The 20,698-nt window shown below is 37.4% G+C and overlaps 2 protein-coding genes across 2 annotated transcripts in view; one reads left to right on the top strand and one right to left on the bottom strand.

Moving 5' to 3' along the window:
* The window catches only part of ccdc43 (coiled-coil domain containing 43), an 11,826-nt gene extending 10,971 nt beyond the window's left edge, over nucleotides 1-855 (bottom strand). The window contains exon 1 of the mRNA XM_052038611.1: nucleotides 547-855. Within this exon, the coding sequence (XP_051894571.1) occupies nucleotides 547-720 (174 nt within the window). The 5' untranslated portion in view covers nucleotides 721-855. The remainder of the gene's footprint in view (nucleotides 1-546) is intronic.
* LOC127582952 (uncharacterized) lies at nucleotides 791-20,698 on the top strand. Its single transcript, XM_052038610.1, has 12 exons — nucleotides 791-897; nucleotides 2,472-2,640; nucleotides 4,256-4,423; nucleotides 5,327-5,371; nucleotides 6,876-6,945; nucleotides 8,963-9,027; nucleotides 9,873-9,915; nucleotides 11,537-11,582; nucleotides 12,258-12,392; nucleotides 13,577-13,703; nucleotides 15,319-15,443; nucleotides 16,814-20,698. The coding sequence occupies exons 2-12, from the start codon at nucleotides 2,500-2,502 to the stop codon at nucleotides 18,459-18,461; spliced, it is 2,613 nt and encodes an 870-aa protein (XP_051894570.1). The 5' UTR covers nucleotides 791-897; nucleotides 2,472-2,499; the 3' UTR covers nucleotides 18,462-20,698.

Below are 20,698 nucleotides of genomic sequence, written 5' to 3'. Positions count from 1 at the left end.
GAAATAAAAACAGAAAATTCTGGAAACATTCCGGATGTCCGGTAGTATCTGTAGAAAGAAAGGCAGAGTTGACATTTCAGGTCAAAGAGCCTTCCTATTCCGACAGAGTCTTCGACCTGAGACATTAACTCTGATGCTCTCTGCTGAGTGCTTCCAACATTTTGTTTTAACAGCTGGAATACCAGCACTTTCTCTCAGAAACGCTGCCCTTACTATTGCAAAGATACAAGTAAACAACAATAGATTGGGTAACTATAGGTCACAATGTCTGCTTTTTTCTTGTTACGTGTCAAACCTGGTTAGGAAGCTCGGTAAGGGAAGGTTACTGAGTTAACTGTTACTCAGACTGTAACTGAATCAGCAGCCTCAGCATTGTATCGAATTACACCAAACATTGTACATCATTTATGACAGAAACAACTGCAGATAAATGTTTTATTTAATGTTAATGCGAATCGTGCAATAACACAACAGGCTAATTGACTGGAGAAGGAAACAACTGAAAGAGGCTGAGACCACACTGTCACGGGTCGGTGCCCCACTCACCATAAACGCAGACAAAATGCCTTGAAGAGCCTCAGACTTTTCCTCTTCGTTCTCTCCTTCCTGTAGGATGCCGTTGATATACGAGCCGTAGACATCGCCGTCTATGTCCATGCCGTCCAGCCGCCGCCTCAGCCACCCCGCGAACCCCGCCGCCCCTCCACCGGCCGCAGCCATGCCGTCTGGCAACGGGGTCCTGCCGCCGCCCCGCGGCTGCCCACCGAGGCGCCTGTTCGGCGCCTGCGCACTGGCGGCCGGATTCCCCTCACCCGGCGGGTTGGCGCTAAAGAGGAGCCAAGTTTGAAATCCCAGTTCGAGGGCGGAGGCGGCTGGTCGGAGGAACGGCGCCGGGAGGTACGGGGCGCCCGTGGGAGAAGGGACGGCGACTCGGAGGGTGTGGCGGGGTGTGTCTGCCCGGCTTGGGGGGGGACGGAGCCGCCCGTTAATCTTGGTCTGGGCGGCGGGTCGGCGGGGGTTTAAATGGCCGGTGCCTGGGCCGATGGCAGGCGGGCAGCCCCCGTCTACAATACAAAGCACCACTTGCATTTATGTAGCGCCAAGGGGTCCCAGGAGCGCTTCTAAGGCAAGTGGAACTTTTAAAAGAAAGTCAATGGAAGTCTTTTTTTTAAAAAAAACTAGAATTGGTGGAAAGACTCAGCAGGTCAGACAGCATCAATGGAGAGAGGAAAACACAACCGTTTCCGGACCAAGTTCTGATGAATAGCTCTGCTCCAGTGGGAGGGTTGTTTGTACAGTGATCCAGCGAGGAAGCTTGAGCCCCCCCCCCCCCCCCCCACACAAAGTCTGCATTGGGATTGGGCCACTGGTTGGTATCACAGAGCAGAGGTAGAATAAGAACATAAGAAGTAGGAGCAGGATCTTAATTTTGTTGTTGACCTGAAATGGTTAACTCTGTTTCTCTCTCCACAGATGCCTTCTGACTTGCTGAATGTTTCTGCCATTTTCTGCTTTTATAATAATGAACTTTTAAGTGTGGAGCAACATACGCCCCGCTGGAGGGACTCAGCGGGTCGAGCAGCATTTGTAGGGGGAAAGTAATTGCCACTGTTATGGGTCCCGATGCAGGGTCTTGACCCAAAATGTTGACAATTCCTTTCATCCTGCAGATATTGTTGTACCTGCTGAGTTCCTCCAGCAGATTGTTTGTTGCTCAGATTCCAGAATCTGCAGTCACTTTTAAGTGTGGATACTGTTGTAATTTCCTTCTTGAGTAGTCCCTCAGGGTCAAAGATGACTTGCTCCAACTCTCTCATGGCTCATATCTTTGCATAGCAGAGATAGAATAAGAATGTAAGAAATAGGAGCAGGTAAGGCTATTCATCACCTCAAGCCTGCTTTGCTATTCAACAAGGTCATGACTAAACTTCTACCTCAAATGCTAGTTTCCTGCCTGGTCACTATATCCCTTGACTTCTTTAATGTCCAGATATTTATTGATCTGTTTTGAATGAGCCTTCACAGCCTCATGGGGTAGGGAGATCTAAAGTTTCACCGCCCCGAGTGAACCTTTGGTTCTTTGGCCAACCCAGCAGGAAACATGTCTTTCCCTTTGTAATGTTGTCTTTCCTAAAAGGATTAGGTGTACACATTCAAATGTCATATATGGTGACCTGATCCACTCTGAGCCCCAGTTCGTAGTTCAGGAGCCTCATTGAATGTGTTCTCTAGCAGTGATTTTGTTTTTAAGCTGTAGATTTGGTGGTGAGGTTTGATGTCTACAACTGTTTTGTTGACATGTGTGAATTTGTTTTCCTGAAATGTTTAAACAACGAAGAATGTGTACCACTTTTGGTGTTACAGCTGGATTAATTCATGTTTAGGTTACCTTTTATGTTTAATCACAGAGTTAAAATTTGAAGTGCTTTGAAATCTCTGATGCTGAGAAGAATTGTTTATTTTTTTTAAAGGAACTCTTCAAGTTTTAAAGCGCAGAAGATGCCACGAAGGTGCTTAATGCAAGAGTATGAAGATACCGCATTGAAAAATTGTCCAATTTCAGGGAAGGCATTTTACCTAGATCTTCCAGATAATAAGAGCACAAAACTGTTGGAGGGTGTTCTGAAAAAAATGGGAGGGGTATGTACAATAGTGTATATTCCATTAACATTTATTGTTTAATTCTTTATCTTTTGTAACATGCTGATAAGTTTTACAAGAGCATCCTAACTATCTTGAGGACTTCATTATGGTTAAGAAATTGTCCCACAATGGAGTGCAAAATTGCATCTGTGCAACATATTATGTACTCATTTTGTTGAAAAAGCAGGTTGAAAATAATCAAAACACTTTGCAGAAATGTTTTAACGTGGAATTTACATTGGGTTGTGTGGCTGGGTCATGCAGTTCTCACCTATCGTCAACAATGAGCAGTAGAAGAAGCAAGAGAAGGACGAATGTCAAAGTAACGTGAGAAGAGATTAAAGAGTCTAAAACTTTTTATAGGTGCTATAACATAAATACATAAAATAAATTCAGAACAATAATAAACTTAATCTGGCTGTGAAAAAACTAAGGTATAATTTCAAACTAGTGAATTAGAAATTCAACAGCAATGTCAGTAAGGGAGGGAACACCACCACCTGCAAGTTGCCCTTCAGGTCACACCCAATCCTGGCTTCAAAATTTATTGCTGTTCCTTCATTGTCGCTAAGTCTACATCTTGGAATTCCCTGCCCAACAAGACCTTCACCAGTCTGAATGCAGTGGTTCACAAAGATGGCACCAACCACCTTGTCAAAGGTAATTAGGAGTGAACAACAAATGTTTGCCTTGCCAGTTACACTCGTATTCCAGAAATAAACACACAAAAATATGACTTGGGATCTTCATTATTGCAGTTACTATTTGAGAAAATAAAATTTCACAGTATAGCCCTATGACAACAAAAAAGGGAATGGTGATGGGGAGTAAATGAATCACGTTGTTATATTCTTTTGGGGAAAAAGAGGAAAATAAGATGGTAATAGCTGAATCTTTGTCCTAATATTTTTCCCAACTCTATACGAGTGATTTTTAAAATATTAGTGAGATTTGATGTGACAAAGAAAAGATGTGTATAATAACAAATTTTAAGTTTCTTGGAAAAACAAACATTCCATCATATGTTAACCAATCATGATTTTTGAAAATCAATTTCAGCCTCATTCCATCATCTACTTTGTTAAAAGTGTTAAAAAAATCTAGAACATGGAACTTGTGTTTCTGTTCACTTTATTAATTCTGAAGTCAGCTGCTAAAGGACTGAAATTTGAAAGAATACTCCTTTGACAACAAAATGAGCAGCAGAAGAAATAAACTAGAAGGTAATGAAAGTGGCAGAATGGGAGTATTTTTCATTCCCTGCTATTAGTTAGTTTCATGACCTTTTCTGCAAAACTTATATGAACATATTATGTAAAGTGATTTCAAATGCTATTTGTGATCAGTAAAATTTTTATTTCTTTGGAGGCACTGGCTGCTAAGATACAATTGTTTCTGATACTTGTCTATCAATGGGATAACTTCACTGAATCTATTAGCTGGGAACTATGGTGATGTATCTTTAATCAGCCATAAAGAGATGGTCCAATATAAAGTCACTTATCTGAACTTTAACTTGTATTAAATAATGAGCAAAGTTTACATTTCATGTGCAGTTACATTTTTATAGGTTTTGTCCTAATATGTTATGGCTTTTTTTTCTGAATTTCAGACAATCGAAAGCTTTCTCAGTAAAGAAGTGACTTATGTCATTTCCAACAGTAAAGAAGCAAACCTCCGGAGTAAATCAGCCAATCTAGCATCAGCTCCAAACAGGAAATCTTTGAAAAATGACCAGGCTAATTCCTCTCATTCAATCTACTTCAGAAATGGTCAGATGGTACGTAAGTAAACCATTAGAAATGTAAATTCTGTACCTCTTCATTCTATTGTTCTGATGCACCACTGCATATTGGTGACGTCCACTTGATGTTAAAGTAATTATGTTTGGGCATCTGTTAGGCTAGATCAGGAGAACTAAAATCACTTAATGTGTTTGCTGACAAAACTTAAATCATGAGTATACTATCAATAAGCCTGAACCCATCAAAATGTTCATTCACTATGTTGTTAGATATTGACAAGGACTGAATCTCTTTCCCTATCCCATTACTTTCATAATGCTAAGGCTAAGTGTAACTGTTCTTGAATATTATAAATTGGCATTACTTTTAAAGTAGACCACTTAACATGTATAGCTATATTAAGGCTTCCTTGAAACTACATATGGTAAAACTCCAATAATCACCTATCAATTATTTGGAAGTCCGAATGGTTCGGCATCTGGCTCATCAACCCTGTTTCCTGAGCTTCCTTTTAACTTACTGAGGCCCCATTTCCCATGCTCCCTTTAAACGTACCAGGTTCACTAGGAAATTTATTATGCTACTGTGTTACATAATTTTTTTTAAAAAAGTGAATTATAATTTTTTTGGAGTATTAATTGCATAACCTCCAACAGACCAGAAAATCTGCCAACTTGGCACCGCTAAAGTCCTGAACATGCCAGATTATCTGAGTTTTACTTTAATGTTTTGTGTAAAATTAAGATATATTTAATATAAAATTAGCAACTCATTTATTTTCAAACAGTGTTACAGATGATTGTTCAGCTGGATAATAAGTAAAATGATGGTGGCATTTCTGACATCTGGTAGTGATTATTTTCACACTGTGCATGCCTTTCTTCTTTATGGAAGTTAACTGAATTGAAGTAATGTTCTGGTAAATCTTTCCGATTCAGATCAGCAGAGGAAAGCGACTACTTGAAAAAGTGATCAAGAACAATGTAAGAAGTTAATTTGTCAAAAATCAATGAATTGTTTAATTTATTTTGAATATATTTACCATTTAATTTACAATGCTTAGTTTACAGATTCTAGCACTGAGCTATAAAAATTGAGGATCCTAGTTTTACTTTTTGTTCTGTTGTGGTATTTGATGCATGCTGATTTAACAGTCGAGGTGCTGCAATTGATTTTTGTGAATACAAAGTTGATATATCATATAGGTTTCTGTTCTCAAAACAAAATTATTGGAAATACTAAACAATCAGGTAGCAATTGTGGAAAACAAATCACAATACCATTTCAAATCAATGACCTTTCATCAGAAATAGGAAAAATTAGTAAGTCAGAGATAAGGGAGGAGAGAAAAGGAAAGAGAAGGCTTATGAAAAGGTGGAAGACAGAAGGGATGATGGTGCAAAGCACAATAGAGTGGTAATAAGGCCAATTAATAAACAAATCATGGTTTGTGAAGCGACATACATGGGAATAGAAAATTAATTATCTGAAATTGTGGTGCTGAGTCCAGAAGGCACAAATGTGCCTAGTCAAAAGATGAGCAATTGTTCTTCAAGTTTCTGTCAAGCTACTTCCAGGAGAAGGTGAGGACAGGAGGCACCCTATTATGATTTTAATAAGTAACAGGGAGGAGAAAGAATAATTGCAAGAATGAAATGGACATAGTCAAGGGCCCTGTCAGTTACAACGATGGGCACATTGTAATCCAAAAGCAGAAAGTTAAATCCATTTCTCTCCCACAGATCCCCTGCCTGACCTGCTCAGTATTTCCATTATTTTCTGTTTTTATTTCAGACATATTAGAAGGACTAGTATGGAAGGTGGCATTGTCAGAAAAATGCAAAAGAACAAAGAAACGGGAGTTCTTTCAAGAAGTGGGATGGAAGAAGTGTAGACCCAAACCGCAGAATTGTAAATAAGGGAATCAAGGAAGGGAAGAGTTGGAGATGGATCATAGAACAATACAGCACAATACAGGCCCTTCGGCCCACCATGTTGTACCGACCTTCAAACCACTCCTAAGTCTATCTAACCTCTTCCTCCCATATATCCCTCTACCTTAAATTCCTCCATATGCTTATCTAACAATCTCTTGAACTTGCCCAACGTATCAGCCTCCACCACCACCCCCGACAGCGCATGTGAAAGTGAGGTAGGGTGGATGAAGTCTTCCAGTTCAGGTTACACTGGGAAGTAGCCCCAATGCAATCAGCAAAGAACAAGGGGGGGAAAAAAAAAAGATGTTGGTGAGATCTTTCAAGGAATGGAACCAAAAATGTTTTACATAAGCTGTGAACATGCGGGCTTGATTTGGATCCATAGTGGTTCCCATAGCAGTTCTGTTCATGTACTTGCTGAATAATTGTGAAGAGGTATTATCGGCTCTATCACCAGGCAGAAAGTTTATTTGTGACACCGTGAATTTCAAATACAAAAGTTTAAAAGCAACACTACTAATGTGCTATTTTCAATTTTGTTTACTGACAGGAATGTGGAGTTGTTAACAGTACTTTGGCTAATGCACGTTCCTGGGGAGTGAAAATCCTACATCTTGATGGTATCCTTTCTAATTATAAGGTGTCACTGCATATGAATAACTATTGTAATTGATTGCTGCTGTGTGTGAGTTTTGCTCCATTAGCTGCATAATTCATTAACATAATTAGTATCAGAAAAAATTGAAAATTGTATAATCTACTGTAATGCTGTGCTGATATGTAATAGCCTAAAGCTACCACTGTGTGGCAAAGGTTGTATGTGTAGTCCCATGGAAGATCTTACATGACCAAACCTCGTTAAAAATTGAATCCTAAAAGTAGAAAGTTTATCAGAATCTAAATATAATGAAAATAGCATGACTGAAGAAAAACTTCAACTTGACAGCAAAGACTAAATAGTTTTAGCTTTATTGTTGACATCGTATCACCAGCTCAGATTTTGTGGTCAGTGAAGAAGCGATAGTGCTCACTACTGACCACACAGAAGTCCCAATAACTTACAATCTGTGTGGCATGAACTTCCCTTTTCCCAATGTTGGTTGTCAATCCTAGGGAATCACAGACAGCAAACAAGTCATTTAGGTATTTATTTAAACATTTTGCAGAACAATACCATGCGATTAAGGCAGAAGGTAAAATACCATAAATATTAAACATTAAAAATTATTAAATTAAAATGTATCAGATTTTGAAATGCTTTCGAAGGAAAGCATGCCCGACCACACATTAAAATTATTTTTTATGGCCTATTAAGTTGTAATTATAGTTGAATACTCCAATGAAAATCCTGTATCTCATACAATAAAGCATAACGTTTTGGGGGATTTTTTTTTACTGTGAAAATAATACATAAGTACCTGGAGTTCTTGTCAGATCACTGATTCTATAAGATTATGTTGCAGAAAACTTCAAAACAGCCCACCCTGGAGAAGAACAAGGAATCTCCAACAGCAGCTTCTGGATTTGGCTGCACATATGGCTCTTCCAGAAGTTGCTTGCAGTTTCATGGTGACAGTTTCACTGTGTTTAGAACTACAAGTTCTTGCCATAATTTTTGTAGAATAGCCACACATGGAAAAACAATATTTTTCTCATCTTTAACCCTTGCTTGACCTAAGCACAGCATAAGATATTAACATATCTTGTGTATTGTGTAGTAATTTTATTTATTATTCTTCCTTAGGATGGGTGGATCACTGACTGGGTCAACATTTTTGCCCATCCCAAGTCCTTGAGAAGATGGTGATGCTGTCTGTTCGTGAACTACTATAGTCCATGTGATGATGGTATTTTCAGTGCCATTAGTCAGGTAGTTTAATGATGGGAAATTGTGCCAAATGCACGACCCTGAGTGAGTGAGTGAGAGACACACACACACACACACACACACACACACACACTCTCTCTCTCTTCTCTTAAGTGCCTAGATGGTGCCTGTTGTTTGGCACATGATCTGTCCAGTTGTAGATCTTTGATATATGCTTCATATATTTCCATCATTAAGGACCCTCTCCATCCGGGACATGCCTTCTTTGCATTACTACCATCAGGGAGGGGGTACCGGAGCCTGAAGACCCACATCCAACATTTCAGGAACAGCTTCTTCCCCTCCACCATCAGATTTCTGGACAGTCCATGAACACTTAAGTCGTTATTCCTTTTTTTTTGCACTGTATTTATTTTTGTAACTTGTAGTAATTTTTATTTCTTGCACTGTACTGCTGCGCAAAACAACAAATTTCATGACATATGTCAGTGATAATAAACCTGATTCTGATTATATTTCAGTTTTAATCCAGTACCATTATTTGCATCTTTTCTATTAGATAAATAACACCTATCTTTTTCAATACATTTTCATTTTATATAACTTTTCTATGCTTCAAATCTATTTTCTGCCCAATTATTTTTTTAAACAACAGTTCCATTATTCACAACACTATATATGTACAGTTCTCCTCCTCTTCATCAATTTGCTCATCCTTGAGCATGACAGATCCATAACCTTATCAATGTGAATTTATTGAAAGTCTTGTGTGTACCTCATAAAAAGAATGAACCTTAACTGCAGTGAAGATCTACTGGCATATTTTGAGAAAAGGGGTGTTAAGAAGTTGCTAAATGCTAATAGGAAGACTCTGGTAAGTTGTATTTTGATCCTGTGATATGTGATGTGGCTCTGGTTCAACTGATATAGGTCAGAGATATAATGCCCAATAATCAGGGATCTTTGAGTATAGTCTGATTAAGCCTTTTCATCATCTGGTATTCATAGTTCTTTGTGAGATTTCAATAAGAATATTCCAATGCAGCTTCAACTCTGATTTTAAGACTGGTTTTATTGATGAATATGGTTGTCCAATTAGCACCCTTGTAATAGTGCATCTCTAGGTTATGAGATGTTGGGATTTTAAATTCTTAATCTACTAAAGCTACACACTTTTCAATTATGTTATTTAAAATGTTGTGGCTATATTATCCAGTAATGATAGCACCATTATCTCTCTCCAAGCAGTTTGTTGAACTGCTCACAGTTGTTTTTCATTTTGCTGAGACAACAATTCAGTAAATATTTAAAAATTAAATCTTGAGTAGCAATAATTTTGCTGTTGATGTTTATATCTTAACCAGTTGAATAAAAGTGATCATTATTATTTCATGCAGTTGAATTGTCTCAGTTGAATGTTTGTCTGTCCAAAGCTACAGGTGGTGTAATTAACACCATGCAATAGACTAAATTACAAAAAGAAAGGGAAACATAGCTACTGTTGTTAACAATAAGAGTTGTAATAATCCATTGCTCCTGAATATTAATCTTTTGCTGCAATGAAAGCAAATTTGTAAATTCCATTACAGCAAATTTTATGCTATAAACAGTATCCATAATTTTGAGCAGAAGAAATTGATACATTTGTGCTAAAGCAGTGTTTTTAAATAAAGATTTTTAAAATTCCATTGATTTCAACATTTTTGGGGTGTTTTTCAGGGAAATGAACATTCATCTAATTACGTTTACAAGAGTAATAAAGGTCAGTTATTATATGGAATACTTTTTAGGAATGTAATTTTTAATGCTGGTAGCCAAAATAGTTTGTCAATTTATTTATACAGTGTTTAGTATAAATATGATGTGAAAAATACTGGCTCCTTTGTTTCATTTAACAAGAATAATGTGAGGTCTTCCACTTTGGTGTGCATAACCGAAAAGCAGAATATTTGTTAAATGGTGAGGGATGTAGTGCTGATGTTCGATAGCACCTTACTGTGCTTGCAATCAAGTGTCTAAAGACTAGCATGCAGGTGCATCAATGATTAGGAGGGCAAATGGTATATTAGCCTTTATTACAAGAGTGACTTACAAGGGTAAGGAAGTCTTAGCGCAACTACATCAGGGCTTTGGTAACATCGCACATGGAGTTTCGTGCACAGTTTTGGTCTCCTCCCCTAACAAAGGATGCACTTGCTAGAGAGGGACTGCAGCAAAAATTTACTGCACTAGTTTCAGCTTTTTTGTTATGTGCACCAAAGTGGATGACCTCATATTGGTCTAGAAAACTATGGGCTAAGTACAGGAAGATGGGATTAATATCGATGTGTGCCCACTGGTTGGTGTGAACATGGTGGGCCAAATGGCTTGCTTCCTTGTTGTATGTCGCTATGACTGATCCCCTCGCATCCTCTTTAACTCCTTCTCCATACTCACATCATCTAGATTAGTGTCATCAGAAACCAGATGATATTTCATCCCTTTTAGCTAAATTATTGATATAGTTCATGCATAGATGTTGCCCAAGTACTGATCTCTCCAGTACCCCACTGCCAATCAGAGAAGGATCTCTTGACGGCGATAGAGATTGCTAAAGGTTTACCACTCCTTGAAATTCGTAAACCAGCAAAAATTGATGGTTTTCTGGATGTATGGGGATAGTGTTGGAACATGGTGCCGAGGTGGATTAGCCATGATCCTGATGAATGGTAGAGCAAACTCAAAGGGCAGAATGGCCTACTGCTGCTCATGTTACTCATGAAACTGCTAATGTTTCTTGCGTTCTTGTGCCGTGTTACCTTTTAAGTTGATCTAAGAGGGGAGACCAGCACCTGTTCAGGATTTCATCCAAAAGATGACACATAAAGCATCCCTCTACTTCAGCCAAGGTGCAGCTTCGATTATTTACTGAATTTATAGTGTGGCGGTTGCTCCCCTGACCCTGACTGACTCAGACGAGAGTGCTACCACTGAGTCATGAGGTTGCTTAGCAAAACTCAGATTCTATGGCTTCAAAACTGTCCTACGGTAGCAGAATAAATTAATGTACTTTACATTAAATAACAGTAACATCCTCTTAAAACAGCATATCATTATAATTACTATAATAATGCCATGGACAATCCATCAGTAAAATAAAAACGACAAGATGTTATTATGAAAAATCTTTACCAAAAATCCAGTTTTGAAATGGTCAGGAGTGAACCACAGTACTAATGGTTTGGAAGAAAGTCTATGAAATAGAGGAAAGTGCACTGTTAATGTTGTAACCTTGTCATGATTGCTAATCCAACTCCTTCAGATGACACCTATTTATATATTCTGTAAGTCAGTCAGTTCTAGATACTATTAAATACATATTAATTTTGTTCTTATTTGTGCAGTGGGAAAACTAAAACAGCCTTTTCTTAAAATTGAAGATTCCAGTCGGTAAGCCAGCTTTTATCTTTTCACACAGGGATAACATCATGCTTTTTTAAAATTTGTTTAGATCTTGTCTTGAATATTGAACATCTGGGCTTTCAGAATGCTCACAGTGAACAATAAGAATTATCAGAACTCAATCCGACTATCTGGCATTGTGAGTGAAATATTCATACATAGAAATAAATGTTAAGAAGATTTTACTGAATATTATATTTACCATTGCTTTTTGCAGTGATCTAAAGCAGTCATAGAGTGACAGAGTACAGAAACGGACATTTCAGCTTGCCGAGTCCACAACAATCATTGAACGCTCATGTACATTAATTCCATTTTATTCTTTCCCCATTTTCATCATGTCCCATCAGATTCTACCACTCCTTTAAACACTAGGGGCAATTTACAGTGGCCAATGCACCTACCGATGTGCAAAATTTGGAAGGTGGGAGAAAATCCATGCTGGCCCAGTGAGAACATGCAAACTCTTCACAGAGAGCACCAGAGGGCAGGATTGAATCCCGGTTATTGGAGCTGTGAGGGAGCAACTATAGAAGCTGTACCAATGTACCACCAATTCTGCAAAGTGTATATTGATCACTGAATTAAGAAACATGTCTAAATGCATAAAGTTCAGACATTTTCTTCAGAATCATTTTAAGTGTTGCAATTGTGTGTATACAGGCATTATAAACCCCTTTACCACCAGTTTGTCAACTATCCTGAACTGAACTACAAATCTCGTAAAGGATTTAGTGCATTTGAACATCTGAAGAAATCTAAAAATGGATGTCAGGAGCAAGAAAAGAGCAAGCTTGGGTAAACAGTTAATTCCTGTGTTTTTTGTATGAACCTTCTTGTTTTGAACTTTAACTCCCACCATTTCTTTGATTCGTTTATGGAATGTGTCTGGACCAGTATTTATTGTCCCTTAGTTAATTAATGTTAAAACATTACTTAGTTCCTTTTTTTATGCACTTCAGTCCTTCTGAAGGTACTCTCACCATACTGTTGGGTAGGGAGTTCCAGAATTAGGACCCAATGACAATGAAGGAATGACAGTACATTTCCAAGTCAGGATAGTGGGTGACTTGGAGGGAATTTGCAGCTGGTGGCGATTGCATGAGACCACTGCCTTTGTCCTCTGCAGTAGAGGTTGCGTATCTGGGAGGTGATGCCAGAGTCGACTTGACAAGTTGCTGCAATGCATTCTGTAAAGAGAGCACACTGCAGGCACCAGTGAGCCAGTAGTGAAGGGAATGCCAGTCTAGTATACTGCTTTGTCCTGGATTATGTCAAGTTGCTTGAGTGTCATGGGAGCTGCACTCCTTCTGGTAATGGATGACTTGTAAATAGAGGGCAGTTAGGAAATGAGTCATTCATTCGTCATAGAATATCCAGCCTCTGACCTCCTTTTCCTGCTCTCATCGTTAGTGTCTGTGTGACAGATACAGTTAAATTTCCAGTCAATTGTACATCCCTATTCCTTGTCCATGATACTATTGAAGTTGGAGCTCAGTGATGATGATGATGACTTTGAACTTTTAAATAAAAGTTTTACTAAATGAGTAATTTTAACCAATTTTCAAAAACAGGAATATTTAAAAACTTAAATTAATCTAAAGTACCATTGAGGTTTTGGTCATCTCCCAAAATATATTTTAATTCAGACCTTCTGGCGGTTGGGTTTAACTGGAGTGCTTTGTGTTTGTTCACTGGCAGTATCTGTTACCATTGCCTCATTTTTCTCATTTGGAGCACATCAGGATAATTATCGTTTGATGAATTATTAGGAGGACCTCTGAAATATTTAATGTTTGGGGTGGGTGTTGACATATTGACGGTGAAAAGAAACTATGTGCCATTTTCAGAATATTTTGCCTGTACATGATTTTGTTCATTTGTAAGATGTTTTCTAGTCTTGTGCCTCATGATGTCTGTGAAGCCATTGTTTGCAAATGTAACTCGCATTAATGACTAATTGCATTCTTTCCATTGCACAGGGTCTGTAGAATGACAGACAGTGAAGGAGATTTAGAAACCCTCACAAAACCAGCAGAATTGCATATGGAAAAGAAACGGCATCGCTTCTGTGAATGTTGCCGTGAAACATTTTATGATCTTGTTACAGTAAGTATATCATATGTTAGAATAGAGCTGCGTAAAACACAAGAGTTTTGGTAGCCAGGTTCTGTTAATTATATAATCTTCATCGTGTTCCTTTTGTAATGAAATGTGGATCATAACAGAATATTTGCAAAGACATCAGTGTGCACATTGTCAGGTTCCATAAGGACAATGTTCAATATCATTTATTGTTTTCTTTATTTGGAAAAAGACTATCCGTTTCCTGTCTCCACTCCCTGATGACCCAATTACTCCCTCTTAGTCTCATGACATTACCAGCATTTCTCTTTCCTCTGAACCTGTGCCAAAAGCACAGCAGCAATACCCCTTCCTTTCGTCTCCTTTTAAGTATCACCATTCCTTTGCAAGTTGGTTCCTGCAGAGTATTTTCAGTAGTTGTTGTTTTATTTGAAATTTCAGTTGTTTCCCATTCATTTGTTCAGGGATGAGCAGGGATTACCCTCAGTAGTGGCAATTAACTAATTTTCAATTCTAGCCTTGATATTCAGAGGAAGTCCAGGGGAATATCCATTGGAACAATGGTAAAGTTGGGTATATCAGTATGGATATTGTAACAGGCTCAATGTGTCAATAGGGAGGACAGGAATGTAAAGAGTGAAGTAACAGTGGAGCCTTGAGTGCTTGAACATATGAGCAAAAGAGGAAGAACCCTTGGAAGAGATTGATCATTCTAGTTCTACTGATTATCGGTAAAGCCTTAGAACCATTCATATCACTAAGCAATTCTAAATTATTACTGCTCATAATTCTTATGAAGCTACTCCAGGATGCAAAAGCTTAATAGCAAGGGACTTGCACACCTATGCTGATTTTTTAAAAAAAAATATTTGCTACATAAGTCATAGATTTGGACCTTCTAGCTGTTTAAATGAAAGCACGTCTGGATCTTCTACATTTGGCGATTTTATATACAGAAGTCCCACATTTACTGAATACCTAATCTGTTGACTCGCACCATCTTGCGGAGATTCCCACTATTTACACCAGGGAATCACCTCTCATATCCTGGACCAAATTCAACACAAAGGAATACTAGAAACTCAAATGACTGAATGGCTGCTCTTATAAGACAAAGGGGAAGATGAGTTGCTTTTTATTACTTTGGACTAATTTGATATTTTGAATTATTCAAATGTTTTTACCTATTTTGTTTTTCATTATTTTTAAAATTGTTTTCATTCTTAACTTCATTTTAAGTAGCTTTTACATGTCTCCGAATGTTAGCCGTTTAATAATTATTTAAAGAACCTCTTAGTTTTGGCAACCAGCAAAACTGGGCAGTGCTTTTCCAGCTGTCAAAGCTTTCAGAGCAGGGGTTCCCTATTGTATCATCATTCACCAGTGAGGTCTCATGACTGGAGTCTGGGATATTCTGAGGCAGTCATACAGGCCCTCAACATATGAATCAGATAAGTAAAGGCATGGGAAGACTGCAGACAACAGACCCAGGTCAGGACTATTAGAAAATGGCATTATTTAGTTAATGTTTTACTGGTACAAACTGTATATCACATGAGTTGAAGCTTCAGTGTGATCTTTATAAAATTTAAAATAACTGAGAATACTAGATACTTAATTTCCATTTTTGTTATTGCAGCATCTTCACTCAAAACGGCATCAGGATTTCGCCAGTAACCCCTCTCACTTCACAGACCTTGATGATATTATGTCTCGAATGGAAAATGAATTTGTAGAGTGCCAAAGCAATGGGTGCATCCAGCGGTAAAAATCTTCTAATATATGAATGTTCATTTATTATTTTTAGAATATCTTTGTAGAAAGAATATATTGACCTTTAGACAATTCTTGCAGTACATTAATTCAGTAAAACTTCCCCCACGTTTCATTCACTGAAATGTACACATTGTGTCTCTGCCTAATTGGTAAAATACAACTCCTACTTTTAAACCTTCAAAGGTACGTAACAAGATGCTGCATTGAAATATGTTAATTTAATATTTTGTGTAGAGTGACTAACATTTCTACCATGAAAATTAAAGATTACTAAATAAATACTTTTGGCCAACCTTAAATGATAGGCACAGTCTAGTTTATGGTTCCAAACTATGACTTGCAATAAATAAGCTCCCACTCAAGGAACAAATATAGCTTGTATGAGAAACAGAGCAATACTCTAAATTCTGCTTTCATTAACTCAACTAAGAGGATGTGATCTGGAAAGAGTGTAGCTTTGAATTAGAAATGCATGGGAGGATGAAGGGTATGAGAACAAAGGGCAACGAAGGCTCAGTGGGTAAAGATGAATAGAGTTACTGACTCGTATGGATATAAGGCATTCACAGAGATTCGTTGGGTTGAATGGTATGTTTCTATGCTGTAATATCCATGTATTTTTATGACAAAACTTAACATTTGTAATTCTAAAGCTAAATTAAGGACAGCAGCAAAACGCTTTGTTATTTTCATTTTTTTTTATATCAACACTGAGTCCAAAGTGTAGAAATTATTCAATTTGTGCCTTAATGGCCTTTCCCTAACACGTGGCAGAACTGTGCTAGATCACCTCATGAGATGCCGGCAGTTACACGTACCTTTTACTGCTGCACAGTTCCTGACTGCTGTAACTGTTCCATGAGGCAGAGTGATCCGTGAGCGGACTAAGCTTCAGGAGGCAGAATCTAGCACCCCTCCCACAAACCAGTCTCGTGCCTTTCTGATAGTTAGCGCTATCAAATGCCTTTTCCACTGTTGCAAACCTCTTGAATAATTTAAAAGAATAAATATAAATAAAATGTAAATAGTCAAAAGATTGGAGCTGTACTAAATATGTTAGCTGTGGCTGGCATAAAACTAAGAAGCCAGATACAGTGCCCCCACATTGAATGCATTCCATGCATTTGCACTAACATGCATAAGTGCCTGCTGGCAGTTTCTCCACCAAACTGCCAGGTGGATGTCAATGTGATCTTGATCTCGCTTGTTAAAATAATTATATTTTCAAAGCTCAGAAATTGACCACTTCACTTTAATTTTTATAATTCATAAAAATTGCAAGATTTCAGTTATATCTGATTTTTATTTTGTTTTTCCCTGCTTGACATACTCAGTACTTAACTGTACTTTTCTTTCAGATCCACGAAGACTGCTGCAAGTACTGGAATTTCATTATCCAAGTTGTATGTGGAATCATTGCAGGCTGTCGATAATCTTGTTCTTGAGGATGAAGAACAAGATCATTCACTTGACTCTGTAGCCGAAAGTGAAGTGATAAATTTTCCTTTAAAAGGGCTGGGACAAATTGAAAAGATGGGACAAAATTCAAAGCTGCAAGATGTGAAACCTGATGAAATGAAGGAAGATCCAAACTTCGAAGTTATTAAACATAATCCCCTTCAGCAGGATTACGACCTGGCATCTATAAATTCTATGAATAGAATAGATACACATTCTAAACAGCTGGTGGTGAAATTATTGGATTTCAATACAGTAGGGAAAGCAGCATGCCTCAAATCTAATGAACAAATGAATGTTATAAATGCTTCTATGCAGGAAGTTTCACATGATGCTAACAATGAGGGAAATTCAGAAATATGCCATCAGGAAAAACAAGAACCAATGAATTCTGCATCTGAAGAAATTTTGAGTTGTGTGAAGGCTTTCCCTAAATCCCAGAAGATTGATTGTGATGCATTTACAAGAGAGAATGAATGCAGTTTCAAAAAACGCAAGCGCTCCAATGATACTAGTTCGCACAATGAGAGGAGCCCAAGACCTAGACTGGATGATTTGGCTGATGAGTGTGATTTTGTCACTTACTTTAAAAGTAGCAATTCGCTTGCTGGTAATTTTGGTGAATATCTTTCCCAACCACATAGAGAACTGTTTTATTTATCAGAGCCGGACAAACCCTTCACTTCTACTTGTTTTGAACAAAATACATTTCCTGCTACATATTCCATGAACATCTCTATTGGGGAGCATTTTGACTTAATACCTAAGCTTAATTCAGACAAACCTTTGAATATTAAAGAAGGTCTAGAAGACTTGCAAAGCAAGAATGATTTCAAAAACCTGATGAATCCACAAAGAGTCATTTGGAATTGTGAAGAGAAACCAAACTACTCAAACACTACAGCTACAGATAATCAAGAAGTAGGTGCTGAAAATCAATTTGTTCAAACCATTGAAACTACTTCAAATGAGGAAGAACAACTGAAACTTACTTTAAGCAGCACAACAATTCAGGCTAGTAAAGAGTTACCATCAACTTCTCTGAACACTGAAGATTTTGTATCTCAAATTAGGAAAGTAGTTCTTAATAATGAAATCATGCTTATGGATGAAGCAAAACTTCAAAACACAAACAGAGAAATTAATCCCAGAACTGCAGCAAGAAATAGTGTAGCACAGCTTGCAACTTACAATGAAACCAGTAGCAATACACCTCTAGAATGCGACACATTTCTTAATTCAAATACTGATTCTCAAGCAGATGAAAATGGATGTAAAAATTCATTCAGCTTCTGCCATCTTGCCTTTAAAGATGATATAGTTCAAACACATACATTTTCATCAGAATCTGAATGGGATATTCAGTTACCTGCACAATGTGACATTACACAAACCATTACCAAAGACCTGTCTGTTGATGTGGAACTCTTGAGAAAGACATGTGTAAATATGAAAGATGCAGAGTATGAGACTCAGTTATACTCAGTTTTAAAGGACAAATCTGAGGTAGATTGGATCAACAAAGAGGGGCATAATCTAATGAGCTGACATACTGAAATAAACATCACATTGTGTTTGAGTTCTGTCTGAATAATTGCACTTATTACTGATACTGCCAAAGTTAATTGAAAGATTCTATTGATTCTTTCATTATACTTTGTTAATTACTTTACTTTTAATGGGTTTAGAGAAAAACTTACAAAGGTTGTTGGTATTACTTGTCCTAGAATAATACACTAGTCCTGATTTTTGAGTTTCTGCTTCAATTTCACCTTTTAATAAATGGCGTTCAATTGATTAATAACATTTGTCAGTGGGTATTGGCAGACAAACTCAAAAGGAAATGCATACTCTTTAACTCAAAATCTGCATTTTGCATTTTTTTCTTTCCGTTCCCTAGCTCCTATGGTTTTCATAGTACTGCATAATATGAGCAAAGTAAACTCCAGGTGTTCTTAAGGGTCAGCATACAAAGTTCCTTACTAGTAATGCAACATCTCCAGTTCATTGCAGAATGTTAGGATGTAGATCCATGCCCAAGGTTCTGTGTAGCATCTGATTTTTGAATGCTGTGAAGCAACATACAGAGGCTACATCCATCCCTCCTTCATTCCCTGCCACTCCCTGCTCCACAACAATGGAAAGGTTGCACACTAATTTCTTGTCCATTTACAGAATTTTCAAATGGAACTGGTACAGGTTCCAGGAGCAAGCCTCTTGGTTCCCCTAAGAATATACATGGCAGAAGTTCATATTCATAAAGGCTCACCAGTCATCTTCAGAAGTACTCCTTTTCCAAATATGCTGACAGAAGTAAATATATTCAGGGAAGGGGTTTCAGCAAGAGAGAGTATGATAAAAATAAGGTTGATTACAAAGCAGTCGATCTCAGAATTTAGAGCAGTAGCAAATAACAGCAGATGAGGTTATTTCAAAGCTCTTGAGTATAGTTTATGCAATTGAACTAGACATGCAATCTAGTATTTCATTCTTTTTCAGCCAGTTCTGCAGTGCTACAGAAAAGCTTTAGATTTCATGTGCTAAAAGAAATTCCAAGCAGTCACTGATTATTATTCTGTTGCATTCTGGCAACTTTCTATATGCTGATGCCCTTTAGGGATTTGAGTATTGAAGGTCCATCAATGGCAGTCTTTCTAAGATCAAACTCGGGTTAAATTCACATTTGCAGTACATGTACATTTGGAGAAAAATAAACTATCAGATTCATTTTGTACTCAAGTTATAAGTGATAAAGTGGACTCATTATTCCTTTTCAATACTGAAAATAATAGTGGGAGGTAGTGGATTTTTTAATTTATTCTCCTTCATAAAGCTAGTAATTTTAGGCCTCCGTTTCAATCAGAGGTCACTAATTGTGATACAAGTGAACATCTTCCTTAAGTTAAAATTTTTATCTTGCTCTTGGTTGTTTTGATTCGGGCACCCATGTTAAAAAACTATGGATGTTGGAACTATTTTCATTTATTTGAAAAGGCAGATGGGGAGAAAGAGATGGGAGGAAAATAATGAATTGGTTCCACCAGACAGATTATAATGTATATTTCATTAGGAATGCATACTTCCCCTTTTCAATAAGGTAAATCCATGCACTCTTTGTGACTCTGTTCACATTTTCTACCTTTTGAGCTCTTGGCAACCACACAGTTAAACGAAAACTTTGTTTGGTCTGCCATTTTCCTCCCGGTATTGAAAGGTAAAAATTGTACTGGTAAGCACATTTCAACAATTATTGATTTTAAACTTAAGTAGCTGCCTTTCATCTTTGGAAGAAACAACCATTAGAAGTAAATTTGTTACCATTGTTCTCTGACTAAAAGTCTTTGTCTTAATTTCCCAGGCAATGAGTGATGTGGCGATAAATGCAATAGATGTTCTATTGTATTGATTGACTAACAATGCACTGGACAGCATTAGATCGATTAACAATGCACTGGATCAACTTGTATTTTCGCTAAAACTGTTTGGAGCATTGTCATCATACAAGTTTTTTCAAATGTAAAGTATTTGTCAGTATGGCCTTAAAATGAATTGTATTTGATTTTTGCATTAAGTACCACAAACAGCTTAATGATCTCATGGTTTGGAAGACAAAAAATCATTGAAGTATCTTATAGTTAGCAAATTTTACATATATTTTTAGAATATAGAGTATAAAATTGTTTTCCTGATCTAATGAAGCTATCTCTTGCAATCTGCACAAATGTATATTTTAATCATGGAATCTACACTAGTTAGAATCATCAGAATCATTGAAATAAATGTTG

This window comes from Pristis pectinata, chromosome 25 (assembly GCF_009764475.1).
Source record: "Pristis pectinata isolate sPriPec2 chromosome 25, sPriPec2.1.pri, whole genome shotgun sequence".
In the NCBI taxonomy this organism is placed as follows: Eukaryota; Metazoa; Chordata; class Chondrichthyes; order Rhinopristiformes; family Pristidae; genus Pristis; species Pristis pectinata.
This window is presented reverse-complemented; position numbering and strand designations above follow the sequence as displayed.